The sequence below is a fragment of the Nicrophorus vespilloides genome, unplaced genomic scaffold, assembly GCF_001412225.1.
Source record: "Nicrophorus vespilloides isolate i.1.1-1 unplaced genomic scaffold, Nicve_v1.0, whole genome shotgun sequence".
NCBI lineage: Eukaryota > Metazoa > Arthropoda > Insecta > Coleoptera > Silphidae > Nicrophorus > Nicrophorus vespilloides.
The window spans coordinates 15,214-42,479 of record NW_017098066.1 but is presented as its reverse complement, the minus strand read 5'-3'; the positions used below and the strand labels follow the sequence as shown (position 1 = coordinate 42,479).

The 27,266-nt window shown below is 29.4% G+C and overlaps 3 protein-coding genes across 5 annotated transcripts; all 3 read left to right on the top strand.

Annotated features, from left to right (window-relative positions):
- Positions 1–3,796: 3,796 nt before the first annotated feature.
- LOC108561593 (propionyl-CoA carboxylase alpha chain, mitochondrial-like) lies at positions 3,797–10,944 on the top strand. The gene is made up of 8 exons (XM_017919603.1): positions 3,797–3,946; positions 6,200–6,406; positions 8,655–8,822; positions 8,878–9,125; positions 9,215–9,412; positions 9,463–10,419; positions 10,471–10,658; positions 10,724–10,944. Exons 1-8 carry the CDS (start codon positions 3,902–3,904, stop codon positions 10,837–10,839), a joined length of 2,127 nt encoding a protein of 708 aa, XP_017775092.1. The 5' UTR covers positions 3,797–3,901; the 3' UTR covers positions 10,840–10,944.
- Positions 10,945–18,736: 7,792 nt separating this feature from the next.
- Positions 18,737–19,927, top strand: LOC108561592. Its single transcript, XM_017919601.1, has 5 exons — positions 18,737–19,208; positions 19,296–19,343; positions 19,408–19,428; positions 19,485–19,523; positions 19,580–19,927. Exons 1-5 carry the CDS (start codon positions 18,995–18,997, stop codon positions 19,603–19,605), a joined length of 348 nt encoding a protein of 115 aa, XP_017775090.1. The 5' UTR covers positions 18,737–18,994; the 3' UTR covers positions 19,606–19,927.
- A 554-nt stretch (positions 19,928–20,481) lies between these two features.
- On the top strand, positions 20,482–24,661 carry LOC108561589 (leucine-rich repeat-containing protein let-4-like). Of its 3 annotated transcripts, XM_017919598.1 has the most exons (9): positions 20,482–20,580; positions 21,312–21,586; positions 21,688–21,735; positions 21,801–21,821; positions 21,878–21,916; positions 24,013–24,060; positions 24,113–24,133; positions 24,191–24,229; positions 24,286–24,661. In XM_017919598.1, the coding sequence occupies exons 2-9, from the start codon at positions 21,373–21,375 to the stop codon at positions 24,309–24,311; spliced, it is 456 nt and encodes a 151-aa protein (XP_017775087.1). In that variant the 5' UTR covers positions 20,482–20,580; positions 21,312–21,372; the 3' UTR covers positions 24,312–24,661. The 3 variants fall into 3 exon arrangements, with proteins under 3 accessions (XP_017775087.1, XP_017775085.1, XP_017775086.1); XM_017919596.1 differs by having other exon boundaries at positions 20,482–21,586; XM_017919597.1 differs by lacking the exons at positions 20,482–20,580; positions 21,312–21,586; positions 21,688–21,735; positions 21,801–21,821; positions 21,878–21,916 and adding an exon at positions 22,857–23,909.
- Positions 24,662–27,266: the final 2,605 nt, after the last annotated feature.

Below are 27,266 nucleotides of genomic sequence, written 5' to 3'. Positions count from 1 at the left end.
ATAAATTAAAATTTACATTAAATAAATAAAAAAAAGTTCAAGTTTATAATTTTTATATTTTAGAATAACAATTATTAAATTTTTACTTACAAATGTTTGTATTATTTGTTCAAATTCTATAGAAATTTTTTAAAGCAATATTTTCTAGATCTTAAATTAAATATGAATCTACTGTCTTTTATTAGCAATGTGAAGAATTTAAAACTCATTTAAATGTTGTTTGTATTACATTTAAAAAACAAATATATGAATTATTGCAAGAAATAATTATAATTTATTGTATTTAAAAATTAATTTGTGATAAAAAGAAATATTTATGTGATTTTTGTCTAACATTTAATAAAGTTGGAAGTATACTAGTGGTAAAAATATAATGGTCTCTAATACGAAAATTGCTGAGTGTGGGACTTGTGCGCGAATGCGAAGAAATTGTGGGAAGTCCATTAACACGAGGATGAAATAAAAGAGAAGAAAAAATAAATAAAAAGGACCGGTTCCATGTAGATTTATGGTCGATAAATTAGCTGGAATTGTCCGAAATAAATTAAATTATTAAAGGGTCCTTTTTCACGAATGTAATTTAATGAAGTCAAATGATAATGTTTTATGATGGATGCGGTTGCAGGCAATTTAACACGAAAGGCCGAACCCCATTGGAGGAGCGCGACGCGTGCGAAAGAGAGAAACCCAAATGCAATAAAATACGGTGTCAAAATTTTGGTGTTCTATTGACGAACGTGCCGCAATTATATGTCATTATGCATGGCTGGACGTTAATAATTCAAAATAATTTATTGGCAATGGAGGGGTGGGTGTGTGTATATGTGTGTGAGGGTTTGATATGTGCATTGCCCCGAGTTCATTCATCCTGACGTTGGGGGTAGATCTTTTAGGACAATGCATATAACGTAATGGAACTAATCGGTAGATGGCGTGCAGCACGTGACTCCGGGCACTGAATATATCCTGCTCGGAATCGAAGTGAGCCACCCCCAAGGAGCACGCTTGCTTTAACCCTCGGCTCCCGAAGTTTGCTTGTTAAACGAATTGTAATGATCAGCGTTTATAGAACTATAAATTATGGAGGACTGAGGACCTCTTTTTCCCTATCCCACACGCCCGCAGCTCTAACATCCATTCTCTTCCCACCATCTTCCCGGAAACGCAAAATCCACACATTCACATAACTGATTCACTTGATTCATGAAAATCACTTATCATTTCATCTTTCAATATTTATCTACAAAATGTTAACAAGTAAAGCTATTTACCTTAATCCACTTATCCTGTAGTAGATTTAATACAATCTATGACTGCACATACCAAAACCGATACACTTCTCAACTTAAATCTTTTTTTTCTTTTATATATAGTCATCAAAACATATTTATGATAAATAAAAATGTAAAAAGTATATTTTTTTACAGATCTCAAACCTAATAATTAGAGCTTCATTTAATTACACATAAATTTCCTCATCTTCTTAACTCATGTTTACATACATTTTTTATGACAAAACAATCTACTTTCCCATATATATGTTTAATATAACTGAAACTATTGAACAAGTAAATTGACTAATCACAAAATTATTTATTTCGAAAAACTTTACATAAACCTTAATGAAGAAATTAAAAAAAATGTTTATCAATTATTACATTAAATTCTAATTTAGATTATTATAGTATACATTTATTTCAATTGTCATAAAAAGTAAAAAAAAATGATTTTGTATATATTAGAATCACAATTATTTAATTTTTACTTACAAACGTTTGTACTATTTCTTCAAATTCTAAAGATTTTTTTTAAGCAATTTTATCCAGAATTGTAATTAATCCACTTATCCTGTAGTAGATTTAGTACAATCTATGACCGCACATATCAAAACCGATACACTTCTCAACTTAAAACTTTTTTTTCTTTTATATATAGTCATCAAATCACATTTATGATTAAAAAAAATGTAAAAAGTATATTTTTTACAGATCTCATTAAAAACTCGATCAATCAATAACTTCTCAACTTACAATCATTTGTACTTACGATCAAGAGAAATGTATATTTTCTTTACATATTTAGTCAAATATGTTCAGAATCATCAATTTGCACATACAGCAACAAAAATGTATCATTTTGTACAAATATCATATTTTTTTTCAGAGGCATCAATGAACTTAAAACCATTTGCATTGACGACCAAAATTATACAGATTTAATCGAATATAGACTTAGACTTAAATAAACTTCTATCATGTTGTTGAAAATACAGAGTAGTAGTAGTTGTTATAAGGGGGTGGCGTACATGCGAGCTTCAGCTAATTTAGCCAGAAACATTTTGCATATATACATGATTATAGTTTTTAAAAAGAAAAAAAAAGTGTTTATAGATTATGGGGTTATCTTAATGCTAGCTGGAAGAAGAAGATGGTTGGGGTAATCGAATATATTCAGTCATCAACTTATAAACACAACAAAAATCATAAAAAAGTCTAATTTTTTACTTATATCTTAAAATATAATCTGAAGAATTTGTGAATGCAAGTGGTTGTAAGTTCAGAACTTATTAATTGATACTTCTGTATATGTTTGATGATATTTATATAAAATGATACATTTTTTTTAATATTTCATCATATATATTTAGAGTCATCAACTTAGTTAAAGTTCTCAACTTACAACAAAAAAAAATCATTTACTTTAGAGATGATGACGATAATCCAGATTAATGCTTATAAATATACATTTATTGACTTATATATAAGAATATATAAGTTCTTAACAATTAAAAATATAATATAAAAGCTATTGATTTTAATATTCATATAACTTTGGTTGTTTATTATATTCATTATTTTTATCAAATTCTACTTACAAATATTTCGACTTGCGTCCAAAGTTGTAGAATGAAACAGCTTAGTATTAATAAGATTCTTAATAACAATTTGCAGCATTTGAGAAGTATTAAAGAATTTTCTTTTTGACCGGACGATAAGACGCACGTTCCAAAATTTATGGGACGAAATTTATAGTTACTACCTTCGAAACATAAAACTCTATCCAATTTTAACTGGATTTACCTACCCATATTACGTCTTTGGTCCAAAAATTTTAAAATATTAGTAAATAAATTAGTCTCTATTTGTGTGTACTCATACAAAAGTATGTTTGCCTTGACAAAATGTCGAACTTTTATGGCTGATATCTCTACCTCTGACATTAGACATGTTCAATAATATAATATTGTAGCATAATTAATCACTTAGGTTTAGAGATGTGAACCGCATACATTTCAAAGAATTAATGTAGACAATTTTTTTATTGTAAATATTTAACTCATATATAAGAAACAAATATTGCCTCAAACTTATAAATAAACAATATAGATTTTTCCTAAATTATTAATTAATTACTTATTTGCATATTCAATTATTAAATCTATAGTATAAAATACTAATAATTAGTAGTCATAGCTTTTGTATTTATTTTATTATCTAGTTTGTATACTATTTCATTATTAATTTTTTTATCATAATAATATAAATGTGTAGTATTATATTTCTGTATTTAAATACATGTGACAATACGCATGGTTTCTATTGAATTGTATGGGCTTCACCCATCTGGTGACATGCACATGTTTTTTTTTTCTCTTGCAGCAAAGTCTACAATAGTTCCATAATTACCAAGCATATTAATAGTTACTGGATAAAACGTTTCCATTTTTAGTATTTGTGTACATCCCACTGCGACCTTTTGATCTCTAGCAATCAAACGTCTATCAGATGCAGCGACTGAAGAGAACGACGCGCATAAACTATGTAGTCTCCGTTAATACCGGAGCTGTTAAATTTTAGTGCACATCCTTACGGATGCCATTGATGTAGAATTAGCCGCAACTATGGTCGTGCACAACTTGGCCCATTGTTTCCTCAGCAAATTGCCGGTAAGTAGAGCACATTTCAACCTTCCATTCAAAGTTCTAAATAATCTAAAATCACACAAAGAGAGAAAGAATAAGAAATAAATAAATAAATCAACGCAATCCGAATTAAATTCTTCGCAAAGTTCGGAAGCAAAGGCCACTTTAAAAGCATACCAGTATTGTCAATTTTTTTATATTATTACTCAGTCGCGGAGGGAATATTGGAAGGATGAGAGCGGGAACTTCTTTAATACATTTCCACCGACGCTCATCTACTTATCGTTTTCCCATATTTCTGAAGACTTAAAAATACATTTCGTTTCTCGTTTTTTTTTTTATTTTGTAATGAAATAAAAATCGTGCCGTTGGGTGGGATTTGCGAAGATTCGGAGAAAGGAAAGTATTAGATGAAGGTGGATTTGCTCCGGCGAATATAAATATATTTACTTGAAATTCGGTCAAAGGGTAAAGTAGCTTATATACATCTAAAGATCGTGACTGCCGAAAACGAGTATAGCAAATGATTTTTGGATTTATATTTTTTGTATTTTTTAATTTAATTTTTAATTATAATCCAACCACACCTATTTAGTGATTTCTTATAAGTGAAAATTGACAGATGTCATTTCAATGACAGCTGTCAATAATATATTTTTTTACCATATAAGTAGTTGGTACTACTGGCATATAATTCAATAACCAACTACTTATATGGTAAAAATTTATATTATTGACAGCTGTCACTGAATCACTAAATGAATTTACTGATATTTGTTCGTATTAATAGATAAATAGAAATTATATTATTAAATAAATACAAAAAAAATCAATCATTTTTTACAAAAATTTTGAATTTAGAAAACAATTCAAAATTAGTTACAGTAGAATAAATTTACTATAAATTTTTTTTTAATAATATTATATAATTTTAATTCAATTTTTCATTATGAAAATCCTATTTCATTTCTTTAGAATTTTTTAAATATTTATAAAAAAAAGATGTATATTATTTTACAACAAAAATAAGTTATAACACTAATTGGTCTTAAATAATGATAGAGCATAATAAACTGATAAGCAAAGCATATTTTATGCTCATCAATCTTCGTTGTTCATTTGTTTTGCTCAGAAATGTGTCGATAAAATGAATTAAGTGTGTGTTTATGTTTTCATTGGCAACTCGATAAGGGAATTCCGTGCCAAAGACTTCAACTGTTTCAGTTCAAAGTCTGAATCTATGTATTATCTTATCTCTTTTTTTTTCAGTATGTACGAATCATTAACCTTGTTCAAACATATAAATATAAATAAAATAATAAAGATTCATTAAAATCTGTTTGTTATATTGATTAATTATGAAACATTTCATTAAATAATAAATAATAGCAATTTTTTTTAAATTTTTTGAATTTTTATTTCAAATAAATTAACTAGGTAAAATATATAAAGATTTTTTGATTAATTCAACAAACAAATATATACAAATTATTTTGAAAACAAAAAATCACAACAATCTTAATAATTAATTAATTTATTACTTCCAAATTAACAACTAATTAGAGAGTATAATCAAGAAAAGTTACTAATTTTTTATGGACTAGTAATTATTATATATAAAAAATTCTTATTTTTTTATGTACGTCATCAATTTGTTTCTATTTCTAATATTTTTTTCTTTAAAATCTGTCCTTTTTTCAAGAAACAGTAAATTATTCAATAAATGATTGTGTTATGAAAATATTGGCAAAAAGAAAATTAATTATTATAAATAAAAATAAATATTCATAAATTTTAATGGAAATAACTGTAAAAAAAAAACTATGGACAATATCCAAAAATGTAAATCCATTAATTTAAATTTAATGCAAAGATCGACGTGAACTTAAACAGTTTTAAATCAACTTTAATTACCGTCTACCCCGTTTAATTACCTGGACTTTTCGTGTACGAAACACGTAATTTTTTTTCTCTCCTTCTTGTTCATTTTTTTTTGTACTTGTGACGCGGCAATAAACCGTTTATTCCATCCAATTCGAAGCTGTACACTGTAAGGAATGAAGCGTACACTTAATCTCGAAGATCTTGATTAAAATTTTTATGGTGCTAACGATGATTGGCTTCGCGTTCCGATCGCGTTTAGCCTTCTTTAAAACAACCATTTTTTTCTGATGAATAGTCTCAAGATAATATAAGAATCAGATGATTTTTTTTCTCACATTATTATCATACTTTTCTGTACTTATATTTTTTGTGTGTGTGTCTTGATACGTGCAGATACATTCGCGCAATTTACATGGAGGCAGGAGGAGCATTCGACACTGGCGAGAGATTAGCACTTCGGGACCGATAAATTGCAGAGAGCCAAAATTTGATAAAGTGTTAATTGCGAATAGGGGCGAAATCGCATGCAGAATAATAAGCACCGCCAAGAAGATGGGCGTGAAAACCGTTGCGGTCTACTCGATCGTCGATGCTCATGCTGTAAGTATCAAAAAGAAAATCATCAATTTTACAATTATAATTTTAAAAGTATTAATATAAAAACGTTACAAAGTAACGAGTTTTTTAAGTTTTTGTTTGTCTTTTATAAAATTGTTTCATTCTTTAAGAAATTTTATTGTAGAAGATTTCATTGATTAAATATATTCAATATTCATTTGCTTTAGATTTTCATTAAACTTAAGAATAAATGTAGATACAACTAATTTATTCAGCTAATTTTAAACTATTTTCTTTTTTTATTTAACTTTTATTAGATAGTTCCATACTTTAAATTGATTCATATTAGAAGAAGCAAATGTTCTTAATATGACGTTTTCGTTCAACTGAAGAACACATTTAGATACAATTAAAATTCTAACATATTTTAAGGGTTATTATGTGAAACATATTTGGAGTTGTTTCTGTTTTTAGTTATTTCTTTTTATTTGTTTTTTGTTAGGTATTTCAATACTTGAAGTAGATTTATATTACAAGTAATAAATGCTCTTTCTATGAAGATTCAATCCAATTAAAGAACAAATTTATCTTCAATTATAAATTTATTACAAAAATAGTATTATTTTTTATTATTTTTATCCACATTTTATAGGGTATTTCTATTGATTATCACTATTATTAAGAAATAATCCAAATGAAAAAAAATATATATATGATTAAAACTGAGTATATTTTAATTGTAATAATAATTTCAAATTTCAGTCTTTTATTAAGTATTTCCATTCATTTACTGGATGGAGCAATATTTATTAAAAGGATTTGCTCCTAATTGGCTACGGAATACGGAAGCAACAAGTTCTTATTTATATAAACTTCATAACTGAAGAACAAAATTTAGATACAATTAAAATATATAACGTTGTAAATGAATACAATTATTGTTGTAGTATTTATTAAATAGATGGAAAATATGTTAATTATCTAACATATATGTGATTAATTGTAAGTCCGAATAAACTTAATCGCAATACTACTTATATAATAACAATAAAGGTAGAAATAACAAAAAATTATAGAATAATAATGGTTTGCTCATTTATATATTATGCAGGAAAAATAATCCTAATTGATATGGTTTTGAAACAGAAAGATGTTACTTTTCCCAACTTTATAAATGCAAATCCTTTAAATTTAAGAAATATATAAAATTATGCAATATTTCTTTGTTCTATTTGATTTTGATGCAGTAATGTTAAATAAAATAATTAGATCACATACAAATTATAGCTTTTTTACATAATTAACACTATTTCCTGATGAATACAGATTTAAAACTATTAGAAATTGTTCTTGAACTTCATAAGTCTATTTTGGGTAGAATGTGTAAATAATTTACTTAAATATGGTTAATCTTATATAACACATTTAATCACTTGCATTATATCATCATAAATTATAAATGCATTTGAAATTAGTAACTTCATTATACAATCATATCCATATACAAATATTCATAACTTAGAATAATAATAGTTTGCTTTTCTCTATATTATGCAGGAAAAATAAACTTATTTGATATGGTTTCATAACAGAAAGATGTTACTTTTCCCAAGTTTATATAAATGTTCGATAAGCAAATCCTTTAAATTTATGAAATATATCAAATTATGCAATATTTCTTTGTTCTCTTTGATTTTGATGCAGTAATATTAAATAAAATAATTAGATCACATAATAATTACTGTTTTTTTTTACATAATTTACAATATTTCCTGATTTAAAACTATTACAAATTGTTCTTGAGCTTAATAAGTATATTTTGGATAGAATATGTAAGTAAACTTAAATATGTTTATTCTTACATAACACATTTAATCACTCGCCTTATATCAGCATAAATTATGAATGCGTTTGGAATTAGTAACTTCATAATACAATCACAACCATATACTAATATTCATTACTTCTTAATTAATGATTGAGTCAATCACATCAAAGACATTTCATGAATTTTAGTATTATTTTAAGAATACTTTTATTTAATTGATAATAAGCAAAATTTTGTTTTATAATAACATACAAAGTGCTATTAATGAAATATTTTACATAATTATCTACAAAATAATGATATGTTTAATATGCTGTATAAATATATTAAATATTTAAGTAAAATTAGGATTTACATCACGAACAGCTTAGAAATCAGATTGTTGAACGCATTGCACAAATTTAGCTTTAAAACCATTGAGAATTGCTGACTAAACAGATTATTTTTTCTTGTAATTGCAAGAAACACGTGAAAATGGCAGATGAGAAGGTGTTGATAGGAGGTCCTGAGTCCAGCGAGTCGTACCTGAACATAGAAAGGATAATTCGGGCTGTTAGATCGAGCGGATCGGAAGCTGTCCATCCCGGTTACGGCTTCCTATCGGAGAATGCCAATTTCGTGGAGGCTTTGGTGAGTTGTTAAATTAATTGATGGTTATTGTCAGTGCCCGCTTTTATATTTGCAGGAGCGCGAAGGAATCGCGTTCGTCGGTCCCTCCTCTGAGGCCATTACCAGGATGGGCGACAAACTGGAATCTAAACGGTTGGCCATCGAAGCCGGCGTTAACACCGTTCCGGGATTTGATGGCATTATCAGAGACTCCGCTCATTGCGTGGAAATTGCAAACGAAATCGGCTATCCGGTGATGATAAAGGCGTCGGCCGGAGGCGGTGGCAAAGGAATGCGGATCGCCAGAAACGACCTGGAGGCGAGGTAACTGCTATAATATACACATCACAAGAATATAATGGAAATGTTTTAATTAAATCTGATTCTGTACGTTTGTGTGTATTGCGAGATAGGGATGGATTCGCGTTGGCCGCTCAAGAAGCTTTAGCGAGCTTCGGTGATAATAGGATTTTATTGGAAAAGTACATCGATAATCCACGCCACATCGAAATCCAGGTGCTTGGGGACAAGTTCGGAAACGCCGTTCACTTGTTCGAGAGGGAATGCAGCATCCAGAGGAGACATCAGAAAGTCATAGAAGAAGCTCCAAGGTAAATTGGTTTGATCCCAAATATTTCATCTTCGTTAATTAATTTGGTAGTACATTTTTAGATGATGCAACCAGAAGCAGCATGGGGATGCAAGCTGTTTCTCTATGCAAGAAAATTGGTTACCACTCAGCTGGAACCGTTGAGTTCTTGGTGGATCAAAACAGAAACTTCTATTTCTTAGAAATGAACACTCGATTGCAAGTTGAACATCCCATTACAGAATGCATAACCGGGATAGATTTAGTTGAGCAAATGCTGCGTATTGCTAAAGGCAATGAGTTGAAGTTAAAGCAAGACGAGATCAAAATCGATGGTTGGGCCATCGAAAGCAGGATCTACGCTGAGGATCCGTACAAGAACTTCGGTTTGCCGAGCACGGGGAAGCTGTACAAATACCAAGAACCGAAACTCGCGAAAGGCATGCGCTGCGACAGCGGAATCCAGGAGGGTTGCGAAATAAGCATTTACTACGACGCAATGATCTCCAAATTAATTGCACACGCTGCGGACAGGAGGAGCGCCATCGACAAAACCCTCGAATCGCTCGATTCTTATGTGATCAGAGGTCTAAAACACAACATCCCTTTGATCAGAGATATCCTGACCGAGCGAAACTTTTTGCGCGGCGATATCCATACAAATTACCTGTCCAAAACGTACGGCGGAAAGTTCCAAACGAAACCTCTGCATTGCTCCGAGAAAGTCAATTTGGTATCAATTACCGCTGCATTGTATGCTGCCTGGGATTGTAGAAACAAAACTCTTTTGAATGGACCCAATCTGAAGACGCAAAGCGAATGGGAATTATCAATAGAACTTCTAGAAGAGTCCTACGATGTGAAACTGCTGAAAACTGCGGACACCACCACCATTCGAATCGGGGATGAAGTTTTCCAAATCACAAACGGATTCAATCTCGTTAATCCCATCATAGAAACGAGGATTAATGGAACGCCGATTATAATGCAACTCCTCTCCAAGTGTCCCAGCGGGGAATTCAAACTGATGTACGCTTACAACTTAAATTCTTTTTATCCACTAATTTATTGTTGTTGCAGTTATAAAGGGGAGACTCGTCGCTTGAACGTCCTCACCAAAAGGGCTTCGGAACTCCGTCGCTTCGTCCTGGTTAAACCGAAAATTGATTACTCCAAGATCATAAAGTCTCCAATGCCTGGATTGGTGAAATCTGTGATGTGCGGTGTCGGCGATTTTGTCTCCAATGGACAAAATCTCTGCATAATTGGTAAGAAGGACTCGTTTTTCTCTCGTTTGATAATATTTATTTTTTTTATTTTTGAAACCCCGCAGAGGCCATGAAAATGCAAAACACGTTGTCTTCAGATGCGGAAGGAGTTGTAAAAGAAGTTAATGTCAAAGAGGGGGACGCCGTTTCTGATGACGACGTACTCATTATCCTGGAATAAGTTTTTAATTAAGCGACGAAGGCGAAAACCATCCGCACCGAAACCACAACTTTACAGTAATTACATTCTTGTATTATATATTAAGTATTTAAGTTTTAATATAACGAAATTTCTTTTATTATTATTATTTCCAAATGTAAATATTTGACGATCCTCAATAAAACAAATGCAAACATCAGTTTGGTTCTGAATGTTCAATAAATTTAATTAAAATATTCTGATAATAATCCAACAGTTTCTGTTTTATTAATTTAATCAATAAGTTCATTGTTTTTTTTCTTATCCGTCTGACCTTGAGAAAATAAACATTGTATTTTGTTATAAATATTCCCTAGCAATTTGTAAGTATAACATTTTGAGTAAATTATTATTGAAATATTAGAAATGAGTACTTTTGTGTAAAATATCTCTAATTTATATAATCAGAATCCGCACTATACAATTGACCTTGAGCAGTAGCGGATTAACCATTAAGGCAGTGGTCGGCAAAGTGCGGCTCCAGAACCGCATGTGACTCTTTGGCTTCTTAAGTGCGGTTCTGACACAAATATCCACGGAGGCGCAAAAACATTCAAAACTGACTTACTCAAAGTTTTCAAGGAGATGCAAGCACATTTATAAATATTTATTAAGTATGAAATTTAGTTTTATTTAGTGTACTACTTATTTAGTGTAATAAAAGTTTACTAAACAAACAGATTTGTCTCCCATTTTTTTTTAAATTGTTGCAATTTGGCTCTTTGACTATTAAACTTACTAGTTTTTAGAAAACAAGCATAATTTATTTAATTTTTAATTATAATTTAATTTAATTATACTAATGTATACTCTTCATTATTATAATATTTTTATTTGTCATTATTAATTGACATTAAAAAATAATTAATATTAAAACGAATCGAAATAAAAAAAAAATAGTTATTTTGGTTACAGATAAATTGTTAAATACTTACATTTTCAAATGTCATTAAAACTGTTAATTTTGTTAAATTTACATGAAAATGTAAAGTAAATAAGTTATCGTATGATGATTAGTAAGATCATTTTTATTGGAAATACATAAAACGTTATTTGATCAGAAATTATCATTCAAAAAGTTATCAAAAAATATTTGAATGAAAATATTATTTTATTAAAATCTTTCTTGGACACAATTATGACTATAGCCAATTGGAACATACAAGAATTATGTTCATAACAATTGTTTTTGCGCCAAAATTGTTGCACATTTGAATGCATCCAAATGTAAATAATGCAACGGCGGTAATCCAGTATTCATTAAATTCGATGTAAACCGCGATGAGGTCAGGGTTTTGTTGGACTGCACGCAATAAATGCTTATTTTTAATAGATCTACGTGAATTTGTGTGCACGTACGGAATAATGCGACCGCCCGTTTATTAATAATGCAGAATCCGAAAACATATTTATTTATCTTTCTAGTCGGAATCATTGGATATTCGCATTTTCGGCCGCAAATACCGAGAGCTGCCGAAAATCCGAACGAACAAAAAAAAAATCTATGTATATGAATGGGGATGAACGAAAAAAAAAATTGTGGAACACATAAATATCACTGTGAACAACCATTTAATAACGGTTTTAACTAAAAGCCCAAGTGCACTTATTTGTTTTATCAGTAAAAACAATAATTTCCATGCTATTAGTCCTGTCTTTTTTTCATTGCATTTTTTTTAACTTTAGTAGGGAAATATTTATATTATATAAGTAATTACGTCAATTTTAAATACGTTAATTATTAAACACTAAATTATAGAAGTAATTAATCCTAATTATTATACTTTGGTAAATACGATTATATTCTTGAAACAAAAAATATATGTAAATTTAATCAACTTTGAACAAATATTTATTGCTTAATTTTGAGTGAATTTTTTTTTTCAGATTAATTATATTATCTCAATAAAAATAATAATAAGAAAATGCATCATTTTTTTTAATAATTTTTCTAATGAAAGATTTTTGCAAGAATTCATGTAATTTTCTACTTCAAATAAGTGCAGGAAATTGTCAAAGTTCATCAAATAATATCCTTAAGATAAAAATGAAACAGTCATACCAAAACAAATAAAAACGCTTTGGTACTGCGCGCTTTTGTTACTGCGCGATTGTGTGTGAAAATAATATATTTATCATGAAGATTTTACTCAATTTATTACATTTTTAACAATAATTCTATTACAATAAAAGACGCACTTTACTTTTCCTAATGAAAGGTCCTGATCCTACCTAATAGTAACTTTATTTATATGCCGTTTGTCTTAAAAATTCTGCTGCTTAGGAACCACAAATGCCTTAATGCGGACCTGCGTTACATTAATTATAATCAATTAGAAATAATTAGCTTATTCCACTTATTCCTAAGTAATTCATTAATATTGTAATTAATCAAAACTTTAAATAATGATTAATTAGTTTTCTACTAATTTCCTTCGTTTGTACACGCTCATCATTATTTTTTTATCCCGTGGTAACTTTTAATAATGAATAATTACCAGAATACGTATATAGCACTTAGTATCAGTTGGTACTCTTGACTTGCCTCATCTTAGTTTAGCTCTAGAGCCGCATGCGGCTCTTTTCATAAGAAATTGCGGCTCCCAGCTTCATTCCACGTAAGCCAGAGGTGGAATGATAATGGAAATGTTAGAAAATTCATTTCACTAGCAGAAATTGCGATTATAGCTACGTGCGGCTCCCTAGACAAGCAATATCTTAAAAATAGCTCATTGTTTCAAAAAGCCTGCCGACCTCTGGTTTAGTTGCAATAAATGTATTTTAAAAAAATAGGGATGACAAACAAATTGTACTAAACCTTAATTTTATATATAAACTGCACAAGTACTAAAAATTACGTAAATTCAAATAAAATACGTTCTAATTTTATTATGTATGAAAATATGATTTCTGATATTTCTAAATTGAAAATGTTGATAAAATCTGTAGACTCCGCACAGAAAAAACTAACACAAGAGTTAGCAGTGCGTTATGAACGTTTGGTTGCATAACGTAATTGAATTATTGTTTTTCGCTTGGTGTGTTGGACCGTATCGGTGAAGATACCGACCGGTGATTTATGAAATGATGAGTATTTCAACCCTTTCGTTAAAACAAAACTAATCAATAAATTTAATTACCGCCAACCGCGTTCGCTTTTGTCGAAACAAAATTAAGATAAAATTGGGGGGACGGGTCAAAATTTAATTTGTGTTTGTCCATTTTACATTTTTATTACATTTCGATATTTGTTTTATGTTTATTTGTATTTTATTATTTTAGTTTATGGAATATTTTCAATTTTATCAAAAAAAAAAAAACAACAAATACGAACACGGTGCGTGTACATAATTCAGGGGATGCTCGATTAATTAGGATCCGGATACATATTTTGTGTCATTCGTCATTTGCATGTCCAATTTGCATGATAATGTCGCGTCCCGGACAAAATAACGGAATTCTCTCTATACCATTCATAACTAATTATTCTAAATACAACTGGATTAGGATTGCGTTACGGAATATTTTCCGTGTCGAATTGACGTTTCGAATTGAAGCGATAGTTCCCCCAATTCTAAATGAAATTTGTGTGCGTGTGTATTTTATTTTTGGGATTCAGATCCCTTTGGGAAAGTGGTGTGGTGGATGAAGATGGGGTTCTTTAATCCTGTTTAACACCGGGCGGAGTCCGCAAGGATCAGGATAACGGCCACATCTGCTCCTTATTTATATATATATATATATCTACAAACCGCCCCTACGATTACTTAGGATGCGTGCAAATTCTGTGCTACTGCGCCCGTTAATCAGAACTTAACCGCTGCTATCGGAAGGGCCGCTGCAATCCGATGTTACATCGAACGGATTTAATGCGCGAACCGCGTTAATCAGTCATTACAGATAAAACTGGACGCTGTGACTCATCGAAAAATACGCTATGATCAAAACATAAATCAATTAGTCCCACTTGAAAACTATATTCAATTCATCTACGCTCTCCACCATTATTCTCTATTAATCGCAGGATCCAGATCACTAAATCATACCCAATTTCATCCAAACGCCAGACACATCTGTAAATACACACACACATACAACTCTCATATTATATACATATACAGTTGTACTTCGGTTAATGTTACCTCTGATTACGAAGCTTGCATATAAAGGAGTCAGCAATTTTAAGCAAAATATGGCGAGAAGTACAAGAAGAAAACAACATCAAAGATGGCTCAGTCAATAAGTATTGAAAATGTTAGAAATTTATTGAATACAATAGGTTATGGATTCTATTGTATATCTGAGTTCATGACGCTACTTTAATAGAATATGTGCACATTTTGTAAATTTATTTTTTCCCATTCTTCAAGTTATTTCAAATATTGTTAATAAGATGTACTATAAAGTAGAGGTTCTCACTATATAACAGCTGTCATTTTGACATAAGTGACAGCTGTCATTTTGACATATGTGACAGCGCAGCGCTACAAGGTTGGTTCTTGCGACAAAAATGGAGAAACGCTGCTATATCTTACAAAACATTACTTATGTAAATGATTAAATATTCGCAAATATTTATTTGAATTATATTCGTTTTCTAAAAATACCAAATAATAAAATACAATTTAATCGATTTATTTTATTGCCTGAACATGGTCATTCCAAGTCAGCATTGTGCATTCCAATGTATCTCAACCTTAAAGATGTTCGAAATACTTTTTTTGTTGAGTCTCACCGAACCTGACTGGTTTATACCAATTCGTCATTTTCTAATTCATATCTCAAGCATATCTTAAAAGCGTTGAAATGCAGCCTTTGCTGATTGCATATGTTGCCATATTCTTATATGGCAAAATAGGAAATAGGACCAAGGACACATCCTTGTAGAACGCCTCAGCTTAATTTGTATTTCCTCCAATTTAATATAAAACTTTTCATCTCAATCACTTTAAATTGATATCGATTTTTATTCTAAGGTTTTTAAATGTGTCCTCAGGTATTTTTGCAATTTTACAAATGTATCCCACTCAAATTCCAACGTAAAAAATTTAAACGCGAATACTAATAGTTTTATAGGAAGATTGCGAGCACATTTTAAGTAAAAAAAAACTTAAAAACAAACAAGTGGGCTACTACTGTTCACTTGGATTAATATATTTATTTCTTTTTGTTTTGTCAAAGTCCTCTTCAATATAAACAGAAGTATGCTTCGAATTTACATCTTGTAATTCTGTCGGAAATAAAAATACCCAATTATTTTATTAAATTTGTACACTAATATTTGCTTACATAATTACTTATAAATTCATATATTGCAAATATAAAATTATCAGGAAGGATATTGTGGTAATTGAACTTATAATTGTTTTTATCTTAAAAAAATGCGGCAACAAAATAAACTAGGTATAATACGAAATTGTGTTTCGTTTCGTGTTCAAAGTGAACGTGTGTGTGTATGTGAATGGATGTATATCAAGTTGTGATTTGAAAATGTTACTGTTCCTTCTGTGTTTGTGGTTTGGTTATGCTGAAGGAAGAAACTGTGAAATAACTACGGATTGCAACTTGTACTGTAACTATATGATAGAATTAGGAAATTCTACTATGTGCAAATATTTTAAAAATGTCAGATTGACACACTGTAATATTCAGCAACTGCAGAAACTGAAAGGATTAAGGATTATTGACAATTTGTATATAAATGATAGTAATATTATGGAACTAGAAACAAAATTATTTGATGTAACCATGGTTTTCAATATTCTAAATCTAGACAATAATCAAATTAAGGGTATACAACAAAAATCGATTCCTATAACTAATATTTTATCACTAAAAAATAATTTTATTGAAACGTTAAATGCAAACATGTTTTTTAGCATATCGTACGTGAAACAGTTGTTTCTGAACAACAATCGTATAAAAAAGCTTACGGCATTATCACTTAAGGACTTAAGTCATAACCTTTTAGAATATTTCGAAGACGAGTCAATTCCCATCGTAAAATATTTGTACCTGAATAACAATAAACTGGTATCAATTTATTCTAAAATGTTCGTTAATATCTCGAAATTAATCATTTTCGATGTGAGCTGCAATAGTATCAACGATATATCAAAGATGAACTTTCAAAATACCATTTACTATCTATCAAATATAAATATGAGCTACAATAAAATTACTCACATATCACAATAATTTTGCAAACATAATATTTATAATCAATGTTTAGGACGATTCGCCAAATCATCAACGCATTTAACGGTAATAAATTTATAATAATATCATGACCATATTTTTCCGACCATAAGACAGGCAGCTCTGTTTTTTACATAGAAAAATGAACTTAAAATTTGTTACTTCGGAAATCTCTTGGGATACATTTGTATCCCACATTAATTACAATGGAGCCTCGCTGAACGAGCTTAATCTACAATCTTACTCGTAATGCAAAACACTCAATAAAGAATCAATTTTTCCCATATAAATTAATGTTAAATACAATAATTTGTCTATTCCATTATTTTTTAGATATTTTTGCAAGGGTTAAAGCCGTTGTGCAAAGAAATCACATATAAAATGTCTGAACCCCAGTTTGGAAAATGATGTAGCATGCACACAATTCGGTCTTTTATTCTCCTCCATATGTGAAAAATCGCTCGTTAAGCAAGTCATTTTTGTTACAATTTATTTTGCTCCTTAAGCCAATTACTCGTTATGCGAAGTTCCACTCTATTTGCTCATAGTACACAATTGAACATAATGAGAAGCATAATCATATTTTTTAATGTCATATTTAAGAATCCTGGAATACACTTGCATTGTCTCTTACCTTTAAACAGCTAATAGAATATTGTTTTCTAAAAATCGTATGCTGCTGGTATTTTAAAACCTTTAAAGTGATCATTAGTTTTATTTACATTATTGTGTTTTAGAATTCAGAGACGCCGATGGTGGATATTCATGGTAAGGATAAAAGTACTAACAAAATTGAACAATTGTTTGAAAGTTGATCACTATAGATTAGGTTTCTAAAAAATTAGTCGTTGGGAATCTTTGAATTAAAATATTAGTCACGTCCTCATATATTGGAAGAATTATTCAGAACTTCCATTTTTTTAAGTTTGCGGTAACATTCAAGCTATTTATATAATTTTATATAGAATATATGGACTAGTTACTCATCTTTATTGTCGGTCATACGCAGTGATCTATAAATATAAAAAAAATCTCTCTAAGCTTTAGTGTTAACATTACAATCATTCGGTATGAAACTTGTGCGGTAAAATGATCATATTACAAATAATTTTCAGTGTTATTATTGTTGGTTTTGATGTAACTTGTGGTATGGACAAAAGATGTAATTCAAATATTTGTGTCTATGTGAATTGTTACAATCGAAATTTCACGACGTTTAGAGATTGGAAATGCAAGAATGTAGATAATCTCAATTTAGTCAGTAATAATATTAGGGTATCTGAATTGCGAAAGTTGACGCGTTATATGATAAGAAGTGTGTATCTCAATAAGAAAAACATTTCTAATTTACCTAATTTTCTGTTTAACGGTACTCAAATTGAAGAAATTTATTTGAGCAAAAACAATATATCAAAGGTAACTGCAGGCACGTTTCATGGAATGGCACCGCTTCGAATATTATATTTATATGACAACTCGATTAAACTGATTGAACCACGATCGTTACCCAAAGCTTGGATGGTTGACTTGAGTAACAATTTACTGGAAACGGTTGACGCAAATATGTTTCTAAATATATCATATGTGAAAATTTTGTACTTGCATTACAATAAAATAAAACGTATCGATGAAAAAAGTTTTAAGGATTTGATAGGGATCATCATTTAACCAAATACAAGATTTGGGTATCAAATCTGTTCCGGCTGTTGAAACAGTGTCTCTGAGAGGGAATCAGATTTTAAATATAAATCGAAATGCGTTTGTGAATATCACCAATTTAAAAAATATTGATATTAGCTTCAATTGCATACAAGAATTGGATGTTTTGTTGATCAATAAATATTTTGGGAAACATTCAATTCAATTTGACAATTGTAGCTCAGTGGATATTGAAGGAAACCAAGAAGAGAATAAACAGTTCACTGAATCTTACGACGATATGAAGATTATTGAAAACCAAGGCAACGCATCAGATCAAACAAATGAAATGGAGAAAATAACAACTGAGAGTTTTCCGATGGAATGGAAAGTACCGTCAATGGAAACCGATGATACCTCTAAGAAATTCATCATTTACGCAGAGATTATAGGAATTTTGCTCTTGATTATAGCTATTCAAACAGTACTTATCATTTGGTATAAATGGCGCGCCAGTACGTTACCGTTTGTGGTCCCCAATTATAATTTAATAAAGATATACCTGGGACCGATGCTAATTAATTTCATTTAACTATTTACAGATCCCATTTCAAATACAGAGACTAATTTCGACAATGGAGAATACGTGGGTATGTAATAAAATGTTATAATTTCATCAAAAAAAGCAATTAATAATTCAATATATGTTTTTAGAACCTATAAACGAATATGAAGGTAACCAAGACAATAAACTTAAGTAATCATTATTTACAGTTAAGATCACGTTTCAGAAGTCAACAATTTTGTCATAGAAAGAGAATCCAATGGATGTAAGTTAATTAATACTTTCGTATCTCCAATCTATCGCATTAATTGAAACTTTCAGACATGATCCCTCGCTCAGATCTATGAAGATACAGTGGCCAAATTTTGTAATAATCCGCGCAATGTTTAATTTATGATGATCACGACGAAGTTACTATTTTGTTTCCTGTCTATTTAGAATTTTATATAAAATTATCTGACATTTATAATAATAAGTTCCATTAATTATAGTTTAGTCTCAAGGGCGGATTAAGTCATGATCTTTATAGACTGCAATCCAGGACAACTCGAGGGTCCCAAACAGTGTTAGCCCAATGCCCACAAAGTTAACTTTCCGCCCTTGCTTTGTCAGTTTCAAGTTGTCAGTTGTTTCTATAAATAATCCGTTATTTTAGAAAGTGGTTTATCACCCTTTTTTCATACATCGAGATATTTAAGGGTTTGCGTTAATATTTTTGCAATAACATTTTATATTTTTAAAAAAAATGTCATAGATATAATCATATATAAATAGATATTTTGTATATTTTACTAAAATTACTTTTAACTTATGTAAAGTAGACTTATACCACTTTCTAATAAAACGGCTCAAAACTTATTATTATTAATTGCAACAATACAAAAAAATCATAATTCAACATAATGAAACAAAAAGTAAACTGCTACAAAGTGTTATTGATAAAACTAATATTTTTTATAAAATATGACATTAACATTTAATTTTTGTATATATTATATTTTATACTTAATAATACTGTAAATTATAATCTATTGGAAGTATTAATCACAACATCCTTTTATTTGTAAGTTTGCGGTAACATTTAACTATTAAATCAATGATGAGTAATATGTTTAAGCTATTTATATTATTTTAAAGGAAATAGGTGAACTACTTCCTTATATTTAAGATTAGTTGTACTGATATATAAAAAAGTTTCATGTTTTCAGATTCAGTGTGAACATTACTATCAATCAGTTTGAAACGTGTGTGGAAAAATGATCGTATTAGAAATAATTCTCTACGTTATTTTTGGTTTTTATGTAACATGTGGAATGAACAAAGTATGTAATTCAAATACTTGTGGATACGTGAATTGTTATAATGGAAATTTCACAACGTTCGGAGATTGGAAATGCACGAATATACATTATCTCAATTTTATTAGTAATAATATTAGAATATCTGAATTGCGAAAGTTGACATGTTATAAGATTATAAAGGTGGAACTATCAAGGAATAACATCTCCAATTTGCCCAATTTTGTGTTTAACGGTACTCAAATTGATCAATTATTTTTGGATAACAACAATATATCAAAGATAAGTACAAACACATTTCATGGAATGTCAGCTCTGACAGATATATCTTTAAAGCATAACTCGATTAAGCTGATTGATCCTCAATCGATACCCAAAGCTTGGATTGTTGAATTGAGTAACAATTTACTGGAAACGATTGACGCTAATATGTTTGTCAATATATCATATGTGAAACATTTAATTTTGGATAACAATTACATAAAACGTATAAATGAAAAGAGTTTTAAAGGTTTTATAGGATTCAACATATATTTAAATTTTAACAAATTGCAATATTTGGGAGTAAAATCTGTTCCGGCTGTTGAAAGATTGTCTCTGAGAGGGAATCAGCTTTTAGATATAAACCAAAATGTGTTTGTCAACATCACCAAATTATCTTATATAGACGTTAGCTTAAACTGCATACAAAAACTGAATGTTTTGTTGATCAATAAATATTTTTGGAAAAATTCAATTCAATTTGACAATTGTAGCTCAGTGGATATTGAAGGAAACCAAGAAGAGAACAAACAGTTCACTGAAACTTACGACGATATGAAGATTATTGAAAACCAAGGCAACGCATCAGATCAAACAAATGAAATGGCGAAAATAACAACTGAGAGTTTTCCGATGGAATGGAAAGTACCGTCAATGGAAACCGATGATATCTCTAAGAAATTCATCATTTACGCAGAGATTATAGGAATTTTGCTTTTGATTATAGCAATTCAAACAGTACTTATCATTTGGTATAGATGGCGCACCAGTACGTTACCGTTTGTAGTCCCCAATTATAATTTAATAAAGATATACCTGGGACCGATGCTAAGTTAAATTTACTAATTAATTTCATTTAACTATTTACAGATCCCATTTCAAATACAGAGACTAATTTCGACAATGGAGAATACGTGGGTATGTAATAAAATGTTATAATTTCATCAAAAAAAAGCAATTAATAATTCAATATATGTTTTTAGAACCTATAAACGAATATGAAGGTAACCAAGACAATAAACTTAAGTAATCATTATTTACAGTTAATATGACGTTTCAGAAGTCAACAATTTTGTCATAGAAAGAGAATCCAATGGATGTAAGTTAATTAATACTTTCGTATCTCCAATCTATCGGATTAATTGAAACTTTCACATATGATCCCTCGCTCAGATCTATGAAGATACAGTGGACAAATTTTGTAATAATCCGCGCAATGTTTAATTTATGATGATCACGACGAAGTTACTATTTTGTTTCCTGTCTATTTAGAATTTTATATAAAATTATCTGACTTTTATAATAATAAGTTCCATTAATTATAGTTTAGTCTTAAGGGCGGATTAAGTCATGATCTTTATAGACTGCAATCCAGGACAACTCGAGGGTCCCAAACAGTGTAAGCCCAATGCCCGCAAAGTTAACTTTCCGCCCCTGCTTTGTCAGTTTCAAGTTGTCAGTTGTTTCTATAAATGAGCCGTTATTTTAGAAAATGGTTTAACACCCTTTTTTCATACATCGAGATATTTAAGGGTTTGCGTTAATATTTTTGCTATAACATTTTATATTTAAAAAAAAATGTCATACATATAATCATATATAAAAAGATATTCTGTATATTTTACTAAAATTACCTTTAACTTATGTAAAGTGGACTTATACCACTTTCTAAGAAAACGGCTCAAAACTTATTATTAATTGCAACAATACAAAAAAATCATAATTCAACATAATGAAACAAAAAGTAAACTGCTACAAAGTGTTATTGATAAAACTAATATTTTTTTATAAAATATGACATTAACATTTTATTATATTATAAACTTAATAATACTGTAAATTATAATCTATTGGAAGTATTAATCACAACATCCTTTTATTAGTAAATTTGCGGTAATATTTAACTATTATCCAAATGATGAGTAATATGTTTAAGCTATTTATATTATTTTAAAGGAAGTAGGTGGAGTATGAGGAAGTATTTATGATTGGTTGTACGTTTATATATATATATAAAAAAAATATTTTTCAGATTCAGTGTGAATATTACTATCAATCAGTTTGAAACGTGTGTGGCAAAATGATCATATTACAAATAATTATCTGCATTATTGTTTTTCTTGACGTAACATGTGGTATGGACAATGTATGTAATTCAAATAATTGTGACTATATCGATTGTAATAATAAAAATTTCACGATGTTCGGAGATTGGAAATGCACCCATATAGTTTTTCTCGAATTTATCGGAAATAATATTGGAGCATCTGAATTGCGAAAGTTAGCACGTTATAAGATAACATATTTAAATCTGTCTTTCAACAACATTTCCAATATTCCTAATTTTGTTTTTAACGGTACTCAAATTGATCAATTATTTTTGGAGAACAACAATTTATCAAAGATAAATGCAGACACATTTCATGGAATGGCACCGCTGAAAGATATATCTTTAAAACATAACTTGATTAAGCTGATTGATCCTCAGTCGATACCCAAAGCTCAGATTGTTGAATTGAGTTACAACAAACTGGAAACGATTAACGCAAATATGTTTGTCAATATATCATATATGAACATTTTGTATTTGGACTACAATTACATAAAAAGTATAGATGAAAACAGTTTTAAAGGCTTCATAGGGTTCAGAATAAATTTAAATTTTAACAAATTACGATATTTGTGCGCCAAATCTATTCCGGCTGTAAAAATAGTGACTCTTCGTGGGAATCAGATTTTAGTTATAGATAGAAATGCGTTTGTTAACATCACCAACTTGTATAGTGTCGACGTTAGTTTGAACTGCATACAAAAACGGAATCTTTTGTTGACCGAAAAATATATTGAAAAGGATTCAATTCAATTTGACAATTGCAGCTCAGTGGATATTGAAGGAAACCAAGAAACGAATAAACAGATCACTGAATCACAATGCTATGCATTAGATCAAAGAACTGAAAGTTTTACGATGCAACCGATGGAAACCGATGATATCCATATGAAATTCATCATTTACGTTGAAATTGTAGGAATTTTGCTTCTGATTATTGCAATTCAAACAGTGCTTATCATTGGGTACAGATGGCGAGTCAGTACGTTACCGTTCGCGGTCCCTAATTATACTTTAATAAAGATAAATCAGGGACTTGTGTAATCTTAAATGCACTAATGAATTTCACTTAATTATTATTGCAGATTCTATTTCAAATACAGTGAGTAATGATAACAACGGAGGATATATAGGTACGTAATCAAAATAATCCGTTAAAATAAAATTAATATTTGTATTTTTTAGAACCTACAAACGAATATGAAGGTATATAAAGTAATAAACTTAATGTAATCATTATTTAATGTTAATATTACGTTTCAGAAATCAACGATGTTGTCATAGAAAGAGAATCCAGTGGATGTAAGTTAATTAATACTTTCCTATTTTCAATATACAGTATTAATTGTAACTTTCAGATATCGTCCCTCTTCCAGCTCTATGAAGATACAGTTGTAATAATCCGCACAATGCTTCATTTATGATTATTACGGCTAAGTTTCATTTTTGTCTATCGACACAAAGATTTCTGTCTAAATTAATTTTATATAAGATTGTATAATAATAAGATATATTAGGACTACCCGACAATGTCATTAGATTGCCACCAAGTAGTATTAGGCTAAGATTCCCAAAGTTAACTTTCCTCAGTTGCACGTTGTCAGTTGATTCTACAAATGAGCCGTAATTTGTGGAAGTGGTATAAGAATATTTTTTCATACATCGAGATATTTGCATTAATATTTATACGATAACATTTTATATCTAAAATTCTTTTGATTAAGTAAATCAAGAAATCCATCAAATTCCATAAATATAAAAATTATATCTTACTAAAACTACCATTAAAATAAACTGCTCAGAATTTATTATTAATAGTTTAATTACTTAAACTAAAACTAATATTTATTCCATTTAATTGGAAGTTTGCGATAACATTTATCTATCATCAATGAGTAATATGTTTATGCTATTTATATTATGTCAAAGGACGTAGGTCATATTTATGATTGGTTTCACGTACTGATATATAAAAAAAGAACTTTAGCTATTTTACTTTTGTATAATAAATACATGGTACATGGAATAATGGAATTATGTATAAATAATTTAAGAACTTTAAATAATTGATTTTTACAAAATTATAATGAGGTTGAATATATTATATAATGAGGTTGAAGAAAAAAAAAATGTCAAAAATAAAAATATTAAGAAAATTGGAGAAATAACATCGATTTTTTTTTTAATAAGAAATGCTAATATTGGATATTGATGAGAATACTTTGAAATTCATCATTTACGCTGTGATTATATTAATAATTAATAATTATGTTCATAAAGCGAGATTTATAAAAGTAAAACTTGACTTAATTTAATTATTGTCGTAATTCCCATTTTGCACACTGACCCAACAACTGCTACTTCACAAATGCTACAAGCCAGCCTTATTAACATCGAAAACTGGCTATAAAAGTGGAGAATTATAGCCAACGAGGCTAAGTCGGTGCATGTGATGTTTACTATGCGTCGACAGTCCTGTCCTCCAGTCCTATTATTAATGAGGCCAAGTACGTTGGCATGTAACTAGATTGACGCCTTACTTCCTTACTTGGAAAACGCATATAGCAACCAAGAGAAAATGTCTCAATCTGAAGGCTAGGAAGCTGGACTGGCTAATAGGAAGACACTGTTGCATATCAACAAAAAACAAAGTGCTTCTGTATAAAGCTATTCTAAAACCGATATGGACCTACGGCATTCAGATTTGTGGATCTGCCTGTATCACCAGTATTGATATAAAACAGAGATTCCAGTCCAAAACATTGAGGAAGATTACCAATGCTCCATGGTTCTTCACAAACGATGACATCCATAAGCAAGCTAACATCAGTTTCATCAAGGAAGAAATAGCAAAGGCTAGCACAAGATACCATCATCGGCTACAGAATCACATAAAACAAACTGGCTACGGAACTGATGCTTACTGCAGATCATCGTCGAAGACTGAAGAGGTTTAAACCGCAAGACTTACCCAACCGATTTTAATAATCAATAAATCAATGTTTGTAAGTTGCTGGATCATCTCTTCATTAAGTATTATAATGTCCTATTTTATTTTCTTTTTACCACATTTGTAAAGCTTGATATCTATGTTTATAAAACTTTTTAGAGATCATATATATATTATTTTAATTCTATCAAATTAATTAAAATTTTCAGATATGGTCTCTAGATTGAATCATTGATGAAAATACAATATTGGTATTATCACTAGATTGCAGATCTAAAATTTCTGTTTTGACACTATATTTTATGTACAATACATATAATGTTAAATTGTAATATGGACGGAAAATCTATGAACAATATACCTTTTTATAATAATTATTAACAGTTAAAACTTTCATAAATTTCTCAAAAACAATATTAGAACATGTCAATTTATTTTATGGTTTTCTTAAAAAATATGTCAACATTTTTTATTTAAAATTAAGGAATCTAGGGCGACTAATAGCAGAATGGTTTCAATATATTACTGCAGTTAACTTACAAGACCACAGCCAACCAATAAATTAAAAAATCAAATCATCATAATGGTAACTACTGGGAAAAATTATTCATTTAATGTTAACCGCGATCTTAAATTTAATCAATGTTCACATTGATGAAAGATTGTGAAAAAATTATACGACATAAAAAACGACATAGGAAAAACAGATTAAGTCTCCTTGTAATTTATATAATAAGGAGTCTCAATAACATCAATAACCTCCAATCGATGTTTACATCACGTATTATCAGTTATTTACAATTTAAATTATACAATTTAATAAAAAAAAACACTTATCACTTATTACATTAAATTTTGTAAACGTATTAAAAAATTGCGTAAGAGGATGTTCAAATAAATCATAGTGGTGGAAATTTGTTTTTATGTTCGTGAACCAGAAATGCGCATTCTATTATAAAACTCATTCAAAGTGAGAGTGTGTTCATAAATGGACGTATTTAAATTTAATCGTTGTGATTTAAAAATGTTAATTTTCCTTATTTTCTTGTGGTTTTGTAATTTAAGTGCTGAAGGAACAAAATGTGAAATAGATGAAAATCTATGCGAACTGTATTGTCGCTACAATGCTACATTAGAATTAGGATATTCAACTGCATGTAAATCTTTTTACATTATTGAATTTGCAAATACTGATATTGATAGTAACAAATTGCAGAACTTAAAATATTATTCATTTGTAAATCTCTATTTCGATCAAATTAACAACATAGAAAATATACGTCATGCATTCAAGGGATTAAACATTAATAGCTTGTATATAAATTATCATAATATTAAGGAATTGAAAACAGATATGTTTGAAGAAAGCGGACTTTTCGAACGTGTATT

Bases quoted from the DNA above. Each gene is read 5' to 3' on its own strand.
- LOC108561593 (XM_017919603.1), top strand. From the start codon at position 3,902: ATGGTCGTGCACAACTTGGCCCATTGTTTCCTCAGCAAATTGCCG. The intron at 3,947-6,199 runs GTAAGTAGAGCA...TGATACGTGCAG, and splicing joins GTTTCCTCAGCAAATTGCCG to ATACATTCGCGCAATTTACA. The intron at 9,413-9,462 runs GTAAATTGGTTT...TTAATTTGGTAG, and splicing joins GTCATAGAAGAAGCTCCAAG to TACATTTTTAGATGATGCAA.
- LOC108561589 (XM_017919596.1), top strand. From the start codon at position 20,515: ATGATCGTATTAGAAATAATTCTCTACGTTATTTTTGGTTTTTATGTA. The intron at 21,822-21,877 runs GTAACCAAGACA...ATGACGTTTCAG, and splicing joins ACCTATAAACGAATATGAAG to AAGTCAACAATTTTGTCATA. The intron at 21,917-24,012 runs GTAAGTTAATTA...TTATTATTGCAG, and splicing joins AGAAAGAGAATCCAATGGAT to ATTCTATTTCAAATACAGTG.
- LOC108561592 (XM_017919601.1), top strand. From the start codon at position 18,995: ATGAAGATTATTGAAAACCAAGGCAACGCATCAGATCAAACAAATGAA. The intron at 19,344-19,407 runs GTATGTAATAAA...ATATGTTTTTAG, and splicing joins CGACAATGGAGAATACGTGG to AACCTATAAACGAATATGAA. The intron at 19,524-19,579 runs GTAAGTTAATTA...TGAAACTTTCAG, and splicing joins AGAAAGAGAATCCAATGGAT to ACATGATCCCTCGCTCAGAT.